Source organism: Pleurodeles waltl, chromosome 4_1, assembly GCF_031143425.1.
Source record: "Pleurodeles waltl isolate 20211129_DDA chromosome 4_1, aPleWal1.hap1.20221129, whole genome shotgun sequence".
Lineage (NCBI taxonomy): Eukaryota > Metazoa > Chordata > Amphibia > Caudata > Salamandridae > Pleurodeles > Pleurodeles waltl.
The window spans coordinates 829,548,335-829,569,007 of NC_090442.1; the positions used below are offsets into that span (position 1 = coordinate 829,548,335).

General features: G+C 44.3%; 1 protein-coding gene across 2 annotated transcripts in view; it reads right to left on the reverse strand.

Annotated features, from left to right (window-relative positions):
- Positions 1-20,673, reverse strand: part of TBC1D15 (TBC1 domain family member 15) — a 439,633-nt gene that overhangs the window by 188,507 nt on the left and 230,453 nt on the right. For both annotated transcript variants that reach the window (XM_069229563.1, XM_069229562.1), the window contains one exon: positions 5,371-5,474. In XM_069229563.1, coding sequence (XP_069085664.1) covers positions 5,371-5,474 — 104 coding nt within the window. The remainder of the gene's footprint in view (positions 1-5,370; positions 5,475-20,673) is intronic.

Here is a 20,673-nt window from a genome sequence, read left to right on the forward strand (position 1 = left end):
GTGTGGTAACTTTGGGGTTGCCCTGAACCCCCAACGGTGGGCTACCGTGGACCCAACTTTGAACCCCGTAGGTGGTTTACTTACCTGCAAATCTAACAAACACTTACCTCCCCCAGGAACTGTTGAAAATTGCACTGTGTCTAGGTTTAAAATAGCTATATGTCATTTATGTGTTTGCTAATTCAAAGTTCCTAAAGTTCCTAAGTGAAGTACCTTTCATTTAAAGTATTGTTTGTAAATCTTAAACCTGTGGTTCTTAAAATAAACTAAGAAAAGCTATTTTTCTATACAAAAACCTATTGGCCTGGAATTGTCTCTGAGTGTGTGCTCCTCATTTATTGCCTGTGTGTGTACAACAAATGCTTAACACTACCCTCTGATAAGTCTACTGCTCGACCACACTACCACAAAATACAGCTTTAGAATTATCTCTTTTTGCCACTATCTTACCTCTAAGGGGAACCCTTGGACTCTGTGCATGCTATTTCTTACTTTGAAATAGTACATGCAGAACCAACTTCCTACATTAAACCTTTAATAAACCTATTTACAATTGGAGATTTAAACAAAGAAGGCTGGTCCGGAAGGCAAAGAAAAGCCGACAGAGCCGCCAAATAACCTTTAACCGTAGCTACCGTACAGCCTTTCCTTGCTAAACTAAGAGCAAACAAAAGAATATCAGAAAGGTGGGCCTTCAAGGGATCTTTTTGATTCTCCCCACACCAAACCACAAATTGTGCCCACCTGCCGGCATAAATGGATTTAGTGGAGTGTCGCCTGAACGATAGAATAACATCCACTACATCCGGTGGGAGAGAAAACAAACTCAGGTTGCCTCGTTCAATCTCCAAGCATGAAGGTGCAGGCTCTGGAGGTGGGGGTGTAGAACCTGCCCCTGCGACTGTGAGAGGAGGTCTGCCCTGAGCGGGAGACGGAGCGGAGGGCACTGAGAGAATTGAAGTAGGTCTGTATACCATACCCTTCTCAGCCAGTCCGGTGTCACTAAGATGACTCGAGCCCGGTCTTGACGAACCTTCCTCAGAACCCGAGGAATCAAGGGTATGGGGGGGAAACGCGTAAAGTAACTGGCCTCTCCAGGACATCTGAAACGCATCCCCCAATGCTCCTTGCAATGGATACTGGAGGCTGCAGAACAACGGGCAATGGGCGTTCTCCCGAGTGGTGAATAAATCCACCTGAGGAGTATCCCACATCCCGAAGATGCGGAGGACCAGGTCTGGATGGAGACGCCACTCGTGATCTATCGAGAAGTGACTGAGACCGTCCGCACGTACATTCAGAACTCCGGCCAGATGGTTTGCTACTAAGCAAATCCGATGGTCCTCTGCCCAGGACCAGAGTCGCAGAGCTTCTCTGCAGAGAAGGTACGACCCTACTCCTCCCTGCTTGTTTATATACCACATCGCTGTAGTGTTGTCTGTTAAGATCTGAACAGACCGACCGTGAAGGGAAGGGAGGAAGGCCTTGAGCGCCAAACGTACCACCCGCAATTCCAACAGATTGATATGCAACATCTGCTATGCTGGAGACCAATGACCCTTGACCTCCAGGTCCCCCAGATGAGCTCCCCACCCTAGAGTGGAAGCATCCGATATCACTGTGGTCACCGGAGGTGGCAGTGAAAACGGTTTTCCTTGGGAAAGGTTGCCGTCCACTGTCCACCAATGAAGATCCGCTACAGCGTCCTTGGAGATCTTTATTGAATCCCTGAGATCTCCTTTGTGCTGGAACCACTGCCTGCGGAGGCACCACTGAAGAGCCCTCATATGCCAGCAAGCATGAGTGACCAACAGAATGCAAGAAGCAAACAGACCTAGCAGGCGTAAGACCTTGAGGACTGGAACTGCCGCTCCAACTTGAAACAACAGAATCAGCGCCTGAATGTCCCGAACCCGCTGAGGCGGGGGTAGGCCCGAAACATTGTTGTGTCCAGTACTGCCCCTATGAACAAGAGGTGTTGAGAGGGCTCCAGGTGAGATTTGGGCACATTTACAGAAAAACCCAGATCGAACAACAGTTGGGTTGTCATTCGCAGATGAGACAACACAAGCTCTGGAGAGTAGGCTTTGATCAACCAATCGTCCAGGTAGGGATAAAACGCTACTTCCCTCCTTCTGAGATGTGCTGCAACAACTGCCATCACCTTCGTGAAAACCCGAGGTGCTGAAGTAAGTCCAAACGGAAGGACCGCAAACTGTTAGTGTTGCGTTCCGATCACAAACCGGAGATACTTCCTGTGCGACTTGATTATCGGAACATGAAAGTACGCGTCCTGCAAGTCGGCAGACACCATCCAGTCTCCTTCGTTCAACGCCAATAGTACCTGCACTAGGGTCAGCATTTTGAATTTTTCCTGCTTGAGGAACAAATTCAAAATCCTCAAGTCTAGGATCGGCCGTAAACGACCGTCCACTTTGGAAATCAGGGAATATCTTGAATAACACCCCTGACCCCTCTCCTGCAACGGCACCAACTCTATAGCGCCCTTTGCCAATATGGTGACAACCTCCTGTTGCAACAACAGAAGATGGTCTTCTGAACAAAAGGAGGGACAGGGGGGAAGGGAGGAGGGAACTCCTGAAAGGGGAGAGCATAGCCCTTTTCCACAATTCTTAGCACCCACGAGTCTGTTGTAATTGACTTCCATTTCTGCAGAAAAAGACTCAATCTTCCCCCTACAGGAGAAGTATGGATGATAAAGTGGGGAAAACTAGGGCTGCTTCTGCTGTTGTCCACCAGAGGAGGATGACGAAGATGACAGCTGCTGGACTGGCCCTCTAGCTCTACCCCTACCCTGCCCTCTAAAGGCACGATAGGGCGGATTGGCAGGTTGCTGGGCGAAGGACTGCGACCTCCGAAAGGCAGAGCCTCGAGTGAACCCCCGAAACCTGCGAAAAGGTCTATAAGGTGTTGTAGCAGAGGTCTGTAAGCCCAAGGACTTAGCTGTCGCCCGACAGTCCTTAAACCATTCAAGGGCAGAGTCCGCCTTGTCCCCAAACAACTTTTCCCCATCAAATCGATCCATTAAGGTGGATTGAACATCTGGAGAAAAAAAAACAGAGGACCTTAACCAGGCATGCCTCCTAGTAGCCACAGATGTTCCCATGGCCCTGGCTATGGAATCCGAAGTATCCAGCCCAGATTGTCTAATTTGTTGAGCAGCCGCCTGCGCATCCATAAAGAGGGATCCAAACAATTTTTGCATCTCCTGTGGCAGATCCTTTGCCATTTCCTTAGCGGAGTCCATAAGGGCATGGACGTATCTGCCCAGCACACAGGTGGAATTAGTAGCCTTAAGCGCCAAACTACATGATGAAAAGATCTTCTTCGAAGACTGCTCCATCCTCTTGGACTCCCTATCAGTTGGGACTCCAGGGAATGTCCCAGGAGCAGACTTCGCGGAACCTGTCGCCTGGACTACTAAGCTTTCCGGAGCTGGATGTCGTGATAGAAAAAACAGATCTCCTGGTGCGCCCCTATGTCTCCTTGCCACTGCCCTGTTCACTGCAGGAGTTGTTACTGGCTTCTTCCATAAGGCCAATATAGGTTCAGTTAAAGCCTCATTGAAAGGCAGCAAAGGGTCAGCACTGGACGAAGAGGGATGTAGTACCTCTGGGAGCAGGTTAGTTTTCACCTCCGCCACAGACAAAGGCAAGTTCAGGAACTCTGCTGCCTTCCTTACTACTGTATGGAAGGAAGCGGCCTCTTCTGTAAACTCCCCCGGAGACGCAATGTCCCACTCCGGGGAAGTATCCAGACCACTTGCAGTGGCTAGACCCTGGAACTCATCTGAAGGCTCAATCTCTTCTTCCTCCAGCTGTCTATATTCCTCTTCCTCCAAAAGTCTTAATGCCTTCCTACGAGATTGAAGATGTGTCTCTAGGGCCAGCGTCGATAAAGAGTCCATCGACGCCGACGACTTCGAACCTCGAATGGGCCCAGGAAGAGATGGATGACTCCTAGACTCACCCGACGCCGGTGCCGACACGGAGGTGAACGATGACCTTCTTGGTGTCGGTTGGCAGGAAGGCGATGGAGCCGGTCTGGATGGGGACATCAACGACGTCGGATGGCGCGGTGATGGAGTCGGTTGACGTGATGGAGGATCCACCGTCACAAGTGGTGAACTCCCGCCAGGGGATACCCTCGGCGCCGAACCGCCAGTCTCCAAAGGGCAAAAGGGCATGAATGGAGCCGCATTGAACGGCGCCAGAGAGCCCAAATTAAACGCCAAGGGCCCCGTGGGACCCGCCGGTGCACCAGCAGGGGCCATGGATTGGAACACGGCATACATTGCATTAAAAAATGCAGCCGGATCCGTCCCTGGAGCCGGGAAAGCCGGGTATTGTTGAGCAGAGGTCTGCTGTACATCAGGCTCCCTCGACGCCGGCGAAAATTGAGGGCTACGATGAACGACCTCAAAGACAGATGGCGCCGGCGACAACTCCGGACTCTCGGGCTGAGGCGTGACAGAAGGGCTCATCTCCCATGTCTTCTGGCGTGAGAAGACCGAGATCTCGACCTCGATCGGCTCCGTTCCGAACAGTGCCGAGAGTCATGATGGCGCCGAGAGTCATGATGGCGCCGCTTCTTATGCTTCTTGGGTGAATCATGGGAGGAATCCTTTTTATGGCCCTTCTTCTTCGCTTTTGCTAGGAAAAGCTTTGCCTCACGCTCTTTCAGAGCTTTTGGATTCATGCTCTGGCACGAAGAGCATCCTTCCACATCATGCTCCGAACTTAGACACCAAATACAATCCGAATGGGGGTCGGTCACTGACATCCGACCCCCGCATTCTCTACACGGCTTGAAACCGGACTTTTTTGGAGGCGACATTGTAACCACCAAAAAGCTCTACAGTTATCAACGAGCCAGGAAGAAAAACCGTTGGCGTCGAAGACACCATATGGAAAAGGCAGCGGAGGTGCGGAAGCTTGTAGCAGGTATGGCGGGCATGGATACGTCAAGGCAGTGCTGCATATATCACTCGATTTCTCTTTATAATTTAATTTGTCCTGGCACACATTGTTACTGTGTTGTGGGCTACCAGTCTGCCCTCCTATGAGTCTGTAGGAAGTGAGATTGGCACAGCAGTAAATGTGTTACATGGCAAATAACTGATCCTGAGAATTTCCTAGATGCATGGAAATATTCAAGGAAAGTAGCAGCAGAGAAGGACTCACGTACCCTTGCTTGTGCATAAGGCCTTTATGTCAGATTTATCACTAGAATTCCTAAAACATCATTATGTGAAGTACAAGCTGAGCAGTAAGGCCGAAGCCAACGTTTACAATATATTTTATCATCAAAAATGGCTGTGTGTGGGGGAAAAAGTTTTTATAAACATACGTTTTTGTTTTCTGTATATTGATCCTTTCCTGTTTTGTACTGTTCCATGGAAAATAATTCAAAAGAAACTTCCACACTTCTTTTCTCAGTGCGTGGCATACGCCCTGAAAGTAAAAAGATGGAAACAGATAAGTTATTGAACGATTAATGACGGATAAGCCTTTTTAAAAGTGAAATAATAAACCTTCAATTGAAATTCTAGTCTGATTGTTGGTGTGCAAAATTGCATGCTTGCTTCTGCGAATGTGAAGGTATTCTTTTGAAACATTTGAAAATATCTAAATGTCTGAGAAAAGTACTTTAGTGATGAGGCAAAATTAATCAACAGATTTTTTTGAGAGAAAAGAAGTATGTTTTTGCTGTTTTTTCAGAAAATATGTTGTTGAAAAACAAATGCAAGTGACTTGCTGTGGTAGGTTTCCCTACAAAACAACTAGAAAAAAAAAATCAATATTTTGCCATTTGGAATAAATATATATATGCAGAAAAATGAACGTAAAAACTTACTAGTCACAAACAGAAAGATCGAGAACAAACTCCTGAAACAATCATTGTATAATATACTACAATTGTGTATTACATCAGATTAGAAGATTGATATATAAATATTGGGGCACGTTACAAAGTGAAAATTTGATGAGAACTTTGCTGAGCACATGGGTTAGACAAGTCTATAGCCATCTGAATACCAAACACCAAGGAGATTGTTTGAATAAACCGAAATGTTTTAACACTTCCATGCGGCGCAAGGTATGCAGGAACAATAATGATCAGAAAAAAGGTACTGTCCCATATAAAGGCAAAACACTTATATAAATTCTTATATCACATGCAAAACAGAATTTACGGTACATGCCAGCGAGCGCCGCCAAAAGACATACTGACAGCACAATTGGACCAGTGAAAAAATGTATCTGGCAACATAAGCGTCGAACAACCGTCAATGATGCAACCTTCCAGTAGCATGCTATTTCAACCAAGAACATAATCAATGTACATATAACCAAGGATGACTAATGGGATCTGAATATCATGATGTTAAAAGCTACGATAGGCTTGACTCATGTAACGAAAGGTCTCATTTTTTTTATATCAGCTATAAAGCTACTGCTACAGACTTTCTTTGTCCATCAATGGCCAATTTAGAACTCGCATCTTTTAGGGGCAGCAGTCACAGAAACCGTTTCCTATAGGTATCTTGGAGGAATGTTCATGGGTTTCAGTCAGGTGTACATCTAATGTGTGATGTCTCGCAACAATGAAATTTCAAAGTTTAACTTATTCTATTTTCCCTCGATAACTAAGAGAATTACTCATATGGGCTCTATTAGTCACACATGGATATTTCTTTTTACAATGTGTATCACATGCAAGCCATAATAAGATATTTTAGGTCCCATTACGAGTTTTCCACTGGGCTGAACGACAGAAACCAGGGTTTCTGCTGTTCCGCCTAGTGGAAAATGTGTGGTGGCATTGGACTCGGCTCCACATGTAGCCAAGTACAATGCCGTCGCACAGTGAGCCCCCAAGCACCCTCGGATTGCGCAATGTCTGCACAGCAGACAGTGGGCATTCTGACTGTGCTGGGGAGTGGGGCCCCTGCACTGCTCACTACAATGTTGTGGGCAGTGCAAGGGTCCCCCTATACTTGTTCTCCACCAACCTTTTCATGGCAGTTGAATCGCCATGAAAAGGCTGTGTCCTCACTGCTGGGACCCAGACGACTCCGGTTCACGTACAGGTGAGGATCCCGTCAAACTATCAAAATCTCTGGGCCGGCTGACAAAGATTTTGAAATATATGGAAAATGTCACTTACCCAGTGTACATCTGTTCGTGGCATTAGTCGCTGCAGATTCACATGCTGTGCACATCCCGCCATCTGGTGTTGGGCTCGGAGTGTTACAAGTTGTTTTTCTTCGAAGAAGTCTTTTCGAGTCACGAGACCGAGGGACTCCTCCCATTTCGACTCCATTGCGCATGGGCGTCGACTCCATCTTAGATTGTTTTCCCCGCAGAGGGTGAGGTAGGAGTTGTGTATGCTAGTAATAGTGCCCATGCAATGGAGTGAATGTGTATGTACATAATGAAGTTTCAAGTAATATATTTACAAATGTACAAATGTTTAAGATCTACTTCTAAACGGCTACAGGCTCCCGGGGAGGCGGGTGGGCGCATGTGAATCTGCAGCGACTAATGCCACGAACAGATGTACACTGGGTAAGTGACATTTTCCGTTCGATGGCATGTGTAGCTGCAGATACACATGCTGTGCATAGACTAGTAAGCAGTTATCTCCCCAAAAGCGGTGGTTCAGCCTGTAGGAGTTGAAGTAGTTTGAAATAATGTTCTTAGTACAGCTTGACCTACTGTTGCTTGTTGTGCAGTTAACATATCTACACAGTAGTGCTTGGTAAATGTATGAGGCGTAGACCATGTTGCTGACTTACATATTTCGTTCATTGGAATATTTCCTAGAAAGGCCATGGTAGCACCCTTCTTTCTGGTTCAGTGTGCCTTTGGTGTAATAGGCAGTTCTCTTTTAGCTTTAAGATAGCAGGTTTGAATGCACTTAACTATCCATCTAGCAATGCCTTGTTTTGAAATTGGATTTCCTGTATGAGGTTTTTGAAAGGCGATAAATAGTTGTTTTGTCTTTCGAATTAGTTTTGTTCTGTCAATGTAGTACATTAGTGCTCTTTTGATGTCTAATGTATGTAGTGCTCTTTCAGCTACAGAATCTGGCTGTGGGAAGAACACTGGTAATTCTACCGTTTGATTCAAGTGGAACGGTGAGATTACTTTTGGTAAAAATTTAGGATTGGTCCGTAGAACAACTTTATTTTTGTGTATTTGAATAAATGGTTCTTGAATGGTAAATGCTTGAATTTCACTCACTCTTCTTAGAGATGTGATGGCAATTAAAAATGCAACTTTCCACGTTAAGTATTGCATTTCACAAGAGTGCATGGGCTCAAAAGGTGGACCCATGAATCGTGTTAAGACAATGTTGAGGTTCCATGAAGGAACTGGTGGTGTTCTTGGTGGTATAATTCTCTTTAGGCCTTCCATAAACGCTTTTATGACTGGTATCCTAAACAATGAAGTTGAGTGCGTAATTTGCAGGTAAGCTGAAATTGCCGTAAGATGTATTTTAATGGAAGAGAAAGCTAGTTTAGATTTTTGCAAATGTAGTACGTATCCTACTATCTCTTTTGCAGATGCGTGTAAAGGTTGAATTTGATTATTATGGCAGTAATAAACAAATCTTTTCCACTTATTTGCATAGCAGTGTCTAGTGGTAGGTTTTCTAGCTTGTTTTATGACCTCCATACATTCCTGTGTGAGGTCTAAGTGCCCGAATTCTAGGATTTCAGGAGCCAAATTGCTAGATTCAGTGATGCTGGATTTGGATGTCTGATCTGTTGTTTGTGTTGTGTTAACAGATCTGGTCTGTTTGGCAGTTTGACATGAGGTACTACTGAAAGGTCTAGTAGTGTTGTGTACCAAGGTTGCCCTGCCCATGTTGGTGCTATTAGTATGAGTTTGAGTTTGTTTTGACTCAACTTGTTTACTAGATATGGAAGAAGTGGGAGAGGGGGGAAAAGCGTACGCAAATATCCCTGACCAGTTCATCCATAGTGCATTGCCCTGAGACTGATGTTGTGGGTACCTGGATGCAAAGTTTTGGCATTTTGAGTTTTCTTTTGTTGCAAATAGATCTATTTGTGGCGTTCCCCACATTCTGAAGTAAGTGTTCAGTATTTGGGGGTGAATTTCCCATTTGTGGATCTGTTGGTGATCCCGAGAGAGATTGTCTGCTAACTGATTCTGAATCCCTGGAATAAATTGTGCTATTAGGCGAATGTGGTTGTGAATCGCCCAATGCCATATTTTTTGTGTTAGGAGACACAACTGTGTCGAGTGTGTTCCTCCCTGTTTGTTTAGGTAATACATTGTTGTTATGTTGTCTGTTTTGACAAGAGTGTATTTGTGGGTTATTATGGGTTGAAATGCTTTCAGCGCTAGAAACACAGCTAACAGTTCTAAGTGGTTTATATGAAACTGTCTTTGCTGAATGTCCCATTGTCCTTGGATGCTGTGCTGATTGAGGTGTGCTCCCCACCCTGTCATGGATGCATCTGTCGTTATTACGTATTGTGGCACTGGGTCTTGAAAAGGCCGCCCTTGGTTTAAATTTATACTGTTCCACCATTGAAGCGAGATGTATGTTTGGCGGTCTATCAACACCAGATCTAGAAGTTGACCCTGTGCCTGTGACCACTGTGATGCTAGGCACTGTTGTAAGGGCCGCATGTGCAACCTTGCGTTTGGGACAATGGCTATGCATGAGGACATCATGCCTAGGAGTTTCATTACTAATTTGACCTGTATCTTTTGGTTTGGATACATGGCTTGTATTACATTGTGGAATGTTTTGACTCTTTGTGGACTTGGAGTGGCAATTCCTTTTACTGTGTTGATTGTTGCTCCTAGGTATTGCTGTGTTTGACACGGCACAAGGTGTGACTTTGAGTAATTGATTGAGAAACCTAGTTTGTGTAGGGTTTCTATGACATAATTTGTGTGTTGTGAACACTGTATTTGCGTTTTGGTTTTGATTAACCAATCGTCTAGGTACGGGAACACATGTATTTGCTGCCTTCTGATATGTGCAGCTACTACTGCTAGACATTTTGTAAAAACTCTTGGCGCAGTCGTTATTCCGAATGCAACACTTTGAATTGGTAATGTATCCCTTGGAATACAAACCTTAGGTACTTTCTGTGTGAAGGATGTATTGGTATATGGAAATATGCATCCTTTAGATCCAGTGTTGTCATGTAGTCTTGTTGTTTGAGCAGTGGGATTACTTCTTGTAATGTAACCATGTGAAAGTGGTCTGATTTGATGTATGTATTTAATATTCTGAGATCTAGTATAGGTCTTAGAGTTTTGTCTTTTTTGGGAATCAGAAAGTACAATGAGTAAACTCCTGTGTTTAGTTCTTGTTTTGGTACTAATTCTATTGCCTCTTTTTGGAGCAATGCTTGAACTTCTAATCCTAGAAGATTTATATGTTGTTTTGACATACTGTGTGTTTTCGGTGGGCCTGTTGGAGGGAATTCGAGAAATTCTATGCAATAACCATGCTGGATAATTGCTAGTACCCAAGTATCTGTTATCTCCTCCCAATGTTTGTAAAATTGGCTTAGTCTTCCCCCCACAGGTGTTATGTGATGGGGATGTGTGACTTGTAAGTCACTGCTTATTTTGAGGACTTTTGGGGCTTTGGAATTCTCCTCTATTTTTTTTTAATTGTCCCCCTCTATATTGCCCCCAAAAACTTCCCCGCTGATATTGGCTTTGGTAAGTGGGCCTTGTTTGTGATGTTGTGGTTTCTGTAGGTTGTCCTCGAAACCCTCCCCTAAAAGGTGTTTTGCGAAATGTGCCTCTGCTCTGCGGGGAGTAGAGTGCGCCCATGGCTTTTGCTGTATCAGTGTCTTTCTTGAGGTTATCAATAGCAGTGTCGACTTCCGGCCCAAACAACTGCTGTTCATTAAATGGCATATTTAGCACGGCTTGTTGAATTTCCGGCTTGAAACCTGACGTGCGCAGCCATGCGTCCCTTCTTATTGTTATTGCAGTATTTACTGTCCTTGCAGCCGTATCTGCTGCATCCATTGAAGACCGTATCTGATTATTAAAGATACTTTGTCCTTCTTCCACCACTTGTTGTGCTCTTTTTTGGAACTCCTTGGGTAAGTGTTCTATCAAATGTTGCATCTCATCCCAGTGAGCTCTATCATATCTTGCCAAAAGTGCTTGTGAATTGGCAATGCGCCATTGGTTTGCTGCTTGTGCTGCAACCCTTTTGCCCGCAGCATCAAATTTGTGACTCTCTTTGTCTGGAGGTGGTGCGTCCCCCGAGGTATGAGAGTTTGCTCTCTTACGAGCTGCCCCGACAACTACTGAGTCTGGTGTTAACTGGGTTGTAATATAAACAGGATCTGTTGGCGGTGGCTTGTACTTTTTCTCCACCCTTGGAGTTATGGCTCGGCCTTTAACAGGATCCTGAAAGATTTGTTTTGAATGTTTTAGCATTCCTGGGAGCATAGGTAGTCTTTGGTATTGGCTATGAGTGGAGGATAGCGTGTTAAACAAAAAGTCATCCTCAATTGGTTCGGAATGCAAGGTGACGTTATGGAAAGCAGCTGCCCTTGCGATCACCTGTGTGTAAGATGTACTGTCCTCAGGAGGGGACGGCCTGGCAGGGTACGAGTCTGGGCTGTTGTCCGATACTGGAGCATCGTAAAGGTCCCATGCATCGGGATCATCTTGACTCATGGCAGTATGAGTCGGGGAGTGCATCAGTGGAGGAGTTGCTACTGGTGATGTGTGCACTGATGGTGGTGGAGACGGTGGTGGAGTTGTTTTCTTTGCCACCTTTGCCTGTGGCTCCTTGTCCTTTTTTTGAAAGGCAAGTTTTCTTTTTATTTTAATTGGGGGAAGAGTGGTTATCTTCCCTGTGTCTTGATGAATGTGGAGCCTCCTTTGAGTATAGTCTGGCTCTACAGCTTGAAGTTCCTCTCCAAATCTATGTTTTTGCATTTGGGAGGACAATCCTTGTTCCTCTATATAGGAACCTGTTTTCGGCTCCGAGGCTGGATGTTTCGGAACCGAAACTTTTTCGGACGTCTTTTTAGGCTCCGAAGAAACCTTTGTAATTTTCGGCGTGGTGGTTTCTCAGTGCCGAATTTGTTCAGTGCCGCTGTCACGGTGCCGAAATTTCTCTGAGCCAATGTCTCGGCTCCGAGATTGCTGTGTGGCGGTATCTCGACCGGAGTCGGATGACTTCGACACCAGCGTGCCCTTTTTCGGTGCCTTGGCTCGGTCACCTATTTTTTGGGTTAAGCCATGGCCTGTTGGTGGTGTCGTCCCCTGGGCTTTTGTTGACTTCTCGTGAGTCTTATGTTTCGACGTCTTACTCACGGTTTTCGGCATTTCTTCGGCCTCGAGCTCTTCCGAGTCCGACTCGTGGATAGAGAAAGCTTCCTCTTCCTCCTCGAAAAGCTCTTGTCCTGTCGGCGTCGACGCCATCTGCAGTCTTCTGGCTCTTCGGTCTCTTAACGTCTTTCTGGACCGAAACACTCGACAGGCCTCACAAGTATCTTCCTTGTGCTCTGGGGACAAGCACAAGTTACAGACCAGATGCTGATCCGTATACGGATACTTGTTATGGCATTTTGGACAGAAGCGGAATGGGGTCTGTTCCATCAGCCTTGAAGTCACACGTGGCCGGGCCGACCAGGCCCCGACGGGGGATCGAAAAAACCCCAAAGGGCCACCGGAGCTCTTCAAAATTCGGTGTCGATCTGTTGTAACTAACCCGATACCGAACGCAAACAATACCGACGTTTTTTCCGAAATTCTAACTAACTTTCCGACCCGAAACACGGAGCGAAAAGGAACACGTCCGAACCCGATGGCGGAAAAAAAACAATCTAAGATGGAGTCGACGCCCATGTGCAATGGAGTCGAAATGGGAGGAGTCCCTCGGTCTCGTGACTCGAAAAGACTTCTTCGAAGAAAAACAACTTGTAACACTCCGAGCCCAACACCAGATGGCGGGATGTGCACAGCATGTGTATCTGCAGCTACACATGCCATCGAACATATATATATATATATGCACACACATATATATATTTATTTTTTTCACTGAAAAACAAAGGTTACAGTAAGGAATTTTAAAAAAGGAAGGTTATAGGGAGGTTATTAGTTAGGAAATACAATTAAAAAGCAATTACAAATTCACTGAAAAATTAAAAAGGGACGTTATAGTTAGGTGAGGATTTTACACACACACATAGACATTCAGCAATTATAGTTATTTAAGCCAACTATGACTTACGCTCCCTCCTACCCCCACAATGCACTGCTCACGACCTCACATATTACATCACAGTCAGTGGTCGCGCCTGTGGTCAACTCCCTGAATTCAGGTAACACACCGTGCTCTGCCCCCAGGGAGGCGTCCACTGGACCTCATGGGACTCAGGGAGGGGGCTGCACGTCTCCCCTCCCCATACATAATACATTTGTCCAGGTGTGGCTCTCTGGGGCCACTGATAGCTCAGGGATGGGGCCACGTGTCCTCCCTGACCATGAACATTGTTTTCGGCCTCTGAGGGCTTGTAGAAGGGGGCCACACAGCCCCACCTCCCATTTATTAATACAGCCCCAGGGGTGGCACCTTGGGACTTATAGTAAATAAATGTGGGACAGACTCCATTGTTTTTTTTTTGGGTTGCTCCAGCAAGAGCCTCACAGAAGCGCAGCATTTTTTGCCAATTTTGTTTCTTTTTGACCGAGTCCTGCAATAGCTGCTAGCAACATTTTCCTCATATTGCTGCCAGCAAATCAGAGCGCTCGCTGACTCCTGTGGTAGCAAGATGGCCTAAGGGAAATAAAATTAACTGGGCCTAACAGATCGGTCTTTTTTAAAATTGGTGTCCCCGCAAGAGTCTCCCAAGACTACTGTAAGCCCAATCACCCAGATATACAATTATTTTTTATCTTTACTTTCTCAAAAACTACTGAACGAATTTACCCCAAATCACAGAAGCACAATCTGCAGTCCTAAATACAGCTTCCTGGTGAATCTAGTGTAATTCAGTTCAGGAGTTTTTGCTGTAGCCCATCTTAAAGAAGTCTATGGAAAATGCATGGAGACTTTGCATTTTGGGACCCCCACCTTTTAAACTTGGCCACCCGCTTGAAGGATCGCCCCGAAACCTTCCATGCACAAACAACTCGAAAATTAGCACCTTTTTAAAAAGTTTTGTGGAGATTCATCAAACAGTGGCAAAGTTATTAGCAACACAAAAAACGCTTTTCCTATGGAAGAGCAGACCTACCTAGTGGCGATAGGTATATTATATATATATGTATAGATATATATATATAGTTACTGAACAAAAAACAAAGGATTCAGGGACATTATAGTTAGGTTCTGAATTTACTCGCACAAAACCACAGAAATTCAGCAGTTATAGATACGGTTAACTCAAGTAACTAACTCAAATCCTAAAGTAATTGTAACTCGCACTCCCGCCATGCACAGTTTTCTCATCAACAATTGTATTGCAAATGTTGCAGTGATAATATCAATGATGCCATAAAAGGTGTCATTAATGATGTAATATGTGGAGTAATTAGCTGTGCAAGGCAAAGGCACAAGTTAAAGTTACCGTAGGGCGTGAGTTATAGTCACTTGAGTTAACCATAACTGCTGAATTTCTATGGTTTTGTCCAAGTAAATTCAGAACCCAACTATGATGACCTGGTAACCTTTATTTTCTTCAATGAATTTCTGTGTTTTTTTAAGCATGCACACATGTAAATATAACCAGCCTATGGCCAGGCCCGTCAGCCAACTCTCCTGCATGCACCCAAACCCAACATAAGGTTTGATGCACTGGGTGGTTCTTTTTTTCAATTTTTCTCTAGATCCATGGATTCACCGCATGGATCCTTGGATCAGACCAACAACAAAAATTACCCAAATTATGCCTATGAGGAGTCCCTAAGGGACCCCTCTATGTGTCCTTTGGGGTCAGGATATCTGTATCCTGACCCCGTATGTGTTTTTGCGCTCTTCTTTTCCCACACCCCAGCCAATGCAACAAACAAAATGCCAGCTGCAAGTTTTCAGTCAGGTTGGAGCCAGCCAATCAGGGCCTCGCTTCCCCCCCGGATCTGCAGATCCAATACCAGAACCACAGATTGTTGGCATCCCTCTATAGCTATATTTGTTAACCCTAAATCTACTGTATGGGTTTACACCACATCACAAAAGGCACAATCTTCATACCAAGATCTAGCTTCCCGCCAAATCTGGTGTAATTCCATTCAGCAGTTCGGGCTGTAGGCAGGTATAAAGACCCTGTGGGAAAATTAATGGTGAAAACGTGTTTTGGGACCCCACCCCTTTCTTTCAGCCCCCACTAAACAGATCACCCAAAAACTTTCAAGATAGCAGCTGAACCGACTGTAGTATAAGTTTTGAAAAGTTCATGAAGATTCATCAAGCGGCAAAACAAAAAAGGTTCATCCTAGGGTGACTAGGTCCTGGCTATTACTACCTATTGGTGACAGCCAGTAAGGGGGGTGTGTGTGTGTGTATATATATATATATATATATATTATTATTTTTTTCACTTAAAAAAAAACACAAAGGTTACAGGGACGTTATAGTTGGGCTCACATTTTAAACGTACAAAACCACAGAAATTCACCAGTTACAGGTAGCGTCACGTCAAGTAACTATAACTCATGCCCTAAGGTAACTATAACTCGCGCCCCCACTTTTTTGGGACTCGGCTTCAGCCAAGATGGCTGACAACACTTCAACGACTTCTGTTGATGAAGTGATAGCAGCCAATCAGATCTCAGCATGAGTTCGGGAGAGGTCGCAAATCTTTCAAGTCCATATATATACAAATTTGGACTTTCTTTGATTTCTTCAAAACTACTGAACAGAATGACACTGTAACAAAAACACAAAAAAAAGACTCTTTCTGGACCAGGACCCACCTTCCTGCCAAATTTGGTGTAATTCCGTCCAGTAGTTTTTGCGCTATTGCTGTTCAAAATCCCTATGGAAAAATGAATGGGTAAAACATGTTTAGGGACAACCCCCTCTCCCTTTTTTCCATGCCCATAATTGAAGTAACTATAACTCACTCTTCCATCATGCAGTGCTGTCATGAGTGATTTAACATGCAAGGTCATAAACAGTTCATGGCGAGGGCACAAGTTACAGTTACTCTACCTGTCTGGGAGTTCTGCCATATCATTTCACTTAGACTTGCATCATGGTTCCACTTAACATCACAGAAGACAGACATGCAGAAAATATACTTAATGCTTACTTCGTAGACTGGCTCAGAACTGTGTTCAACTGCCAAAGACTAACTCCTTGCCAGAGGCAAAGCTCTGAAAAGGCCTCTGACAAACTACTTTATAACTCTATGATTCCATTGAGATGGTCTCTCAGAAGGGGCTCAAAAGAGGTAGGCAGATGCACCTTTATGGATGCGTGTTTCAGGCTCCATTGCACAAGATGCAGCCAGTATTGTAGAATTTGACCTAAGTGGAAAGAGGCCTTGACCAGAACACTAAATACAGATTCTTGCCATTTGTTTTAGTTTTTTTTGTTTTATTTGTAAATACTTAACTGAAATAAGATTTTCAGGAATGTTTAAGTGGAGGCATTTATCATAATCGGGAGCCACACCCACAGGTTTATGTATTTTGGGTTCCAGTGCATGATTTGACGATTCCAGTGAGACACACAGCTGGATGTCGCTGTTACCTGAGTGTGCGGAGTATTGAAGCTTGTTCCAAGTTTGGGAGAGGTCAAAAATATTTGTGAACCAGTACAGCCCACACAGTTGACTTGTTGAACAACAAACTTATTTCTTACATGGCATTTAAGCAGAATGGGGCAGGCTTTCCAAATGTCATACAATACATAATTATCAATGTCAACACAAAGTAGATTTTACCCTACTTCAAAGTGTGGTGGGGTAAAATAGGCCACAGAAAAGATGGCGGTGTCAACTAGTGCATACCTCTGACACCTCATTCGCTAAAGGGGCTCTATTGTTGATCACCTCAGGGGTGACACTTATGCAATAGGCAAAAAGTAAATGGACTCAGAGAATAGATATGTAGCAGATGAAGGTACGTAATATGGGGATCCTTAAAGATTAAGAGCATGTACGCTCTTGACTCCTCAACAGGTCAAATTCCTTGATAAACTAGGCAACCAACTCACAGTCTCACTGAATACCCCAACAGTTTTGAGAGGGTTTCTAAAGCTCTCATATGTTAATAGTGAAAGATCATTCCCATCACTGGCCAGGTTGTCAGAGCAGAATCTGCCTGATTTTGTAAATAGCTGTGTAAGTGGAACCTCTCAAACACATGAAGAACTTTTTATTTGTCTGTAAGACGATACTCACTCTACTCCGTGGTTCATGATCTTCAATGCAAATTGAACTAGATTTTATGCATCTGGGAAACACTCTTTCCTATAGCAATCCTCTGTTACTACACTTCATGCGGAGACCATTATCTAGTTACTTACCTTCGGAAACACTCTTCCTGGTGGATACTCTACGTAATCACAGATTCCTCAACTTGAAAGTATCCCAGGCACCAGACTGGATAAGGAAGCTTTAAGCAACCCCGCTCCCCTGTGCCAGTAGGTGGCAATGTGCGGCTTCTCTGTGACTTTGTTTTGTCTCAGAAATGAGGAATGGAGCTGCATACAATTGCCACCCCTGTGGCTACGTCAGTGTCTGTCTTGATTTTGTCCATGCAATCGGATATGAAGCCCATCAACATTCAGAGGCACCAGTGTGCAGATATCTGGTTTGGGACATTTTTAGATGGATAACAGGCCATTCCACAAGACAGTGACATGGGAGGTAGTAGGGAATCTGCTGTTAGATTGAGTATCCACGAGAAATAGCCTTATCCAAGGTGAGTAATGTGTGCTTCTGATGAGTATTTCTAACTGAGGTTCATCACCTTTAGAATATATATCAAAGTAGTACCTCCAATGGAGGAGGATTTGTGGAGTGGATCAGACTAAAAAGTGCAATATTGAGAAGGTGAAATTACCTTCCCATCAGATATGACTGTGAAGGTAGTAGTGCCTTATGAACTTGTGCACTGGTGCTCACATCACAACCTGACAGATGTCCAAAACAGGCAGTCTGCATGCCAACACAGGGGTAGCAGCCTTGGCTGTGGTAGAATGAACCCTCAGTCCTTTTGTAAGCTGCTTTTTGTCCAATGCGTAGCAAATCTTAAAGCAGAGGACGATTTACGTCAATAAAGTACCGATCTGCACCACCTTACCTTTCTTTCCCCCAAAAGAACCCCCATAAAAAGATGCGCCTCCACCCAAAAGCCTTTGGTGCAATTAGTGTAAAAGAGTAAGCTGTTTTGGGGTCCAGCAGATGGATTCTCTCATCCTCTTTTGAGAGGTGAGAGAGAGCAAAGAACATTGTGAGGGTAATGGATGGCCAAAGAGGAAAGGAGTTCTGAATTGTCAAAAAGGTTGCCCTAGTCCTCAACAGCAGTATGTCTGGACAAAAGGTGGTGTAGGGCAGTTTCACTGAGAGACCTTAAAGTTCACTCATGCGAAGAACAGAAACAGTTGAGTTAAAGAAGACAGTCAGGAGACGCAACGCTAAGTTGTGAATAAGCTTCAATAGAGTATACATGAGGAAAGTCAGTACCAAACGGAGGCCTCACTAAGGGTTTGGGGAGAAACATGTGTCAAATCTTTTAGAAATTGTCTCACAATAGTGATTTAAACTAGGATAACTGGTGCAGTAAATGCAAAAAAGCCAAAAGGGTAGGACAAATAGTTCACCAAAAGCACTTTCTGTGCCAGAGGTAACACAATTTTTTTTATGTTATGTTACAAGTATTTGTATAGCATGGTATCACCCTTGAGGGTATAGTGGCACTTAGAAGGTGTAAGGATCATGCCCTAGGGTGTGTTACTCAAAGACCCACATCGTCAACTTATTGCCAAATTAAAGAAGAGCGGAGAAGGCTCTGATGTGTGGTGGGAGGTTGTTCCATGCTTTAGGAGCCATTTATGAGAAGGTGCAACCTCTAGCTGTTTCTTTTAACGTGTGGGGTTCGTGCAAATAAAAATCCAGCTGTGCTATGGAAGCGTCTGGCTGGTTGGTGAAAAGAGATGCAATTCTTCAGGTAGTCAAGTCCTGTGTTGATTAGAGCTATGAATGTGTAGGTGAGGAACTCGAACAGGGCACCTTTACGTATAGGGACCAGGGGACCTCTCTGAGGTGTGGTGTGATGTGAGCCCTGCAGGGAAGATTGAAGAGTAGTCTGGCTGCTGCGTTCTGTGTGGTCTGTATTCTTCTGGTGACTTGCTTTATGATTTTGGTGTTCAGGGCACTGCCGGAGTCCAGTTGCTGGTTATTAGGGCATGGGTGACGGTTTTCCAGATGTTGTTCGGGAGCCATTTGAAGATCTTCAGCAACTTCACGGTGTGGAAGCATGCAGCTGTGACAGTGTTGACTTGTGCTTGACAAGTCCAGCTTGTTGTCTTATGTAGTCTACATCCAGCAGTTTGTCTTGTAACAGGCCTGTGTTGTGGAATTGTAAAGGAACGCAGGACAGAAAGGATTAGCGCCACACCTTTGGGCAGTAGATCAAATGCAGCCAGCCGTTGCTCTTCCATTGCCATGAATGAAGGCAGAGGTTGCACAGGTTCGAGTACAGAACTCTGCCCTGCTGCTGTGAGAGAAGATACTCCTGATGTTTTCACCTGAGCAGTTGACAGATGCACTTGCCCAGAAGATCCTAACCCAATCTGGAGCCCATAGGACGACTTGGGCCTAGTCGTTACCAATATTCAGAACTCAGTGCAGGACAGGCAGTAGCAGAAAGACATACAGGAGTCCTGTGTGCCACTCTAGCCTGAATGTGGCCCCTACAGAGAGCGATTTTTGGAACTGCAATGTGCAGGAGTTTTGACAATATGCAACATTTCCTATAAACAGGAATGCACCAAGCTCATATTATTTCGATAACCTTATCATGGGGCTGCATACTCTACAGAATTATTTTTGAGAAGATATCAATTTATCCTTACCCGCAATATATTATATTTCTTTAGACACCCTTATCAAGAGTTTTGAAGATTTCAATTTCTTTTGCTCATGAGGATGTAAAAATCCCAATTTAACTGTAATTATCAGTAAGATGATGACTGACAATTTAATTGACATTCTCTTTGTGACATTTATTTAGTGAGTAAGCCGACTAATCCTTTACACACACACACATGTATTGTTTGTGTGTCACAAACTGTTTTGCACGTTTTGTGAAAATCAGGATCAAAATTTCATGGAAATTCATGACTGAAAATAGCTTATACTGAAAGATAAAATTGTTTTGCTTCCACTTCTCAGATAACAAATGATGATATTCCAGAATATTCAGGAATATATTCAGAGCAACCAAAATTATGATAATTATGACTATTGAGCATTAGCTTATTTAGGACATAAAATGCAAACACAAATCAAGAGACTTGTGAAAGTGAATATGTAAATTTATGTTGAGCTCATACCCTGCTGAAATCAAATCTGCTGGCATCTTTATGAAACAGTTTCTTTCTACTTTCAGAAAACCATTTTAACCTGTCCTATTCATAATTTCCTGGCACCTTGATATTGATAGT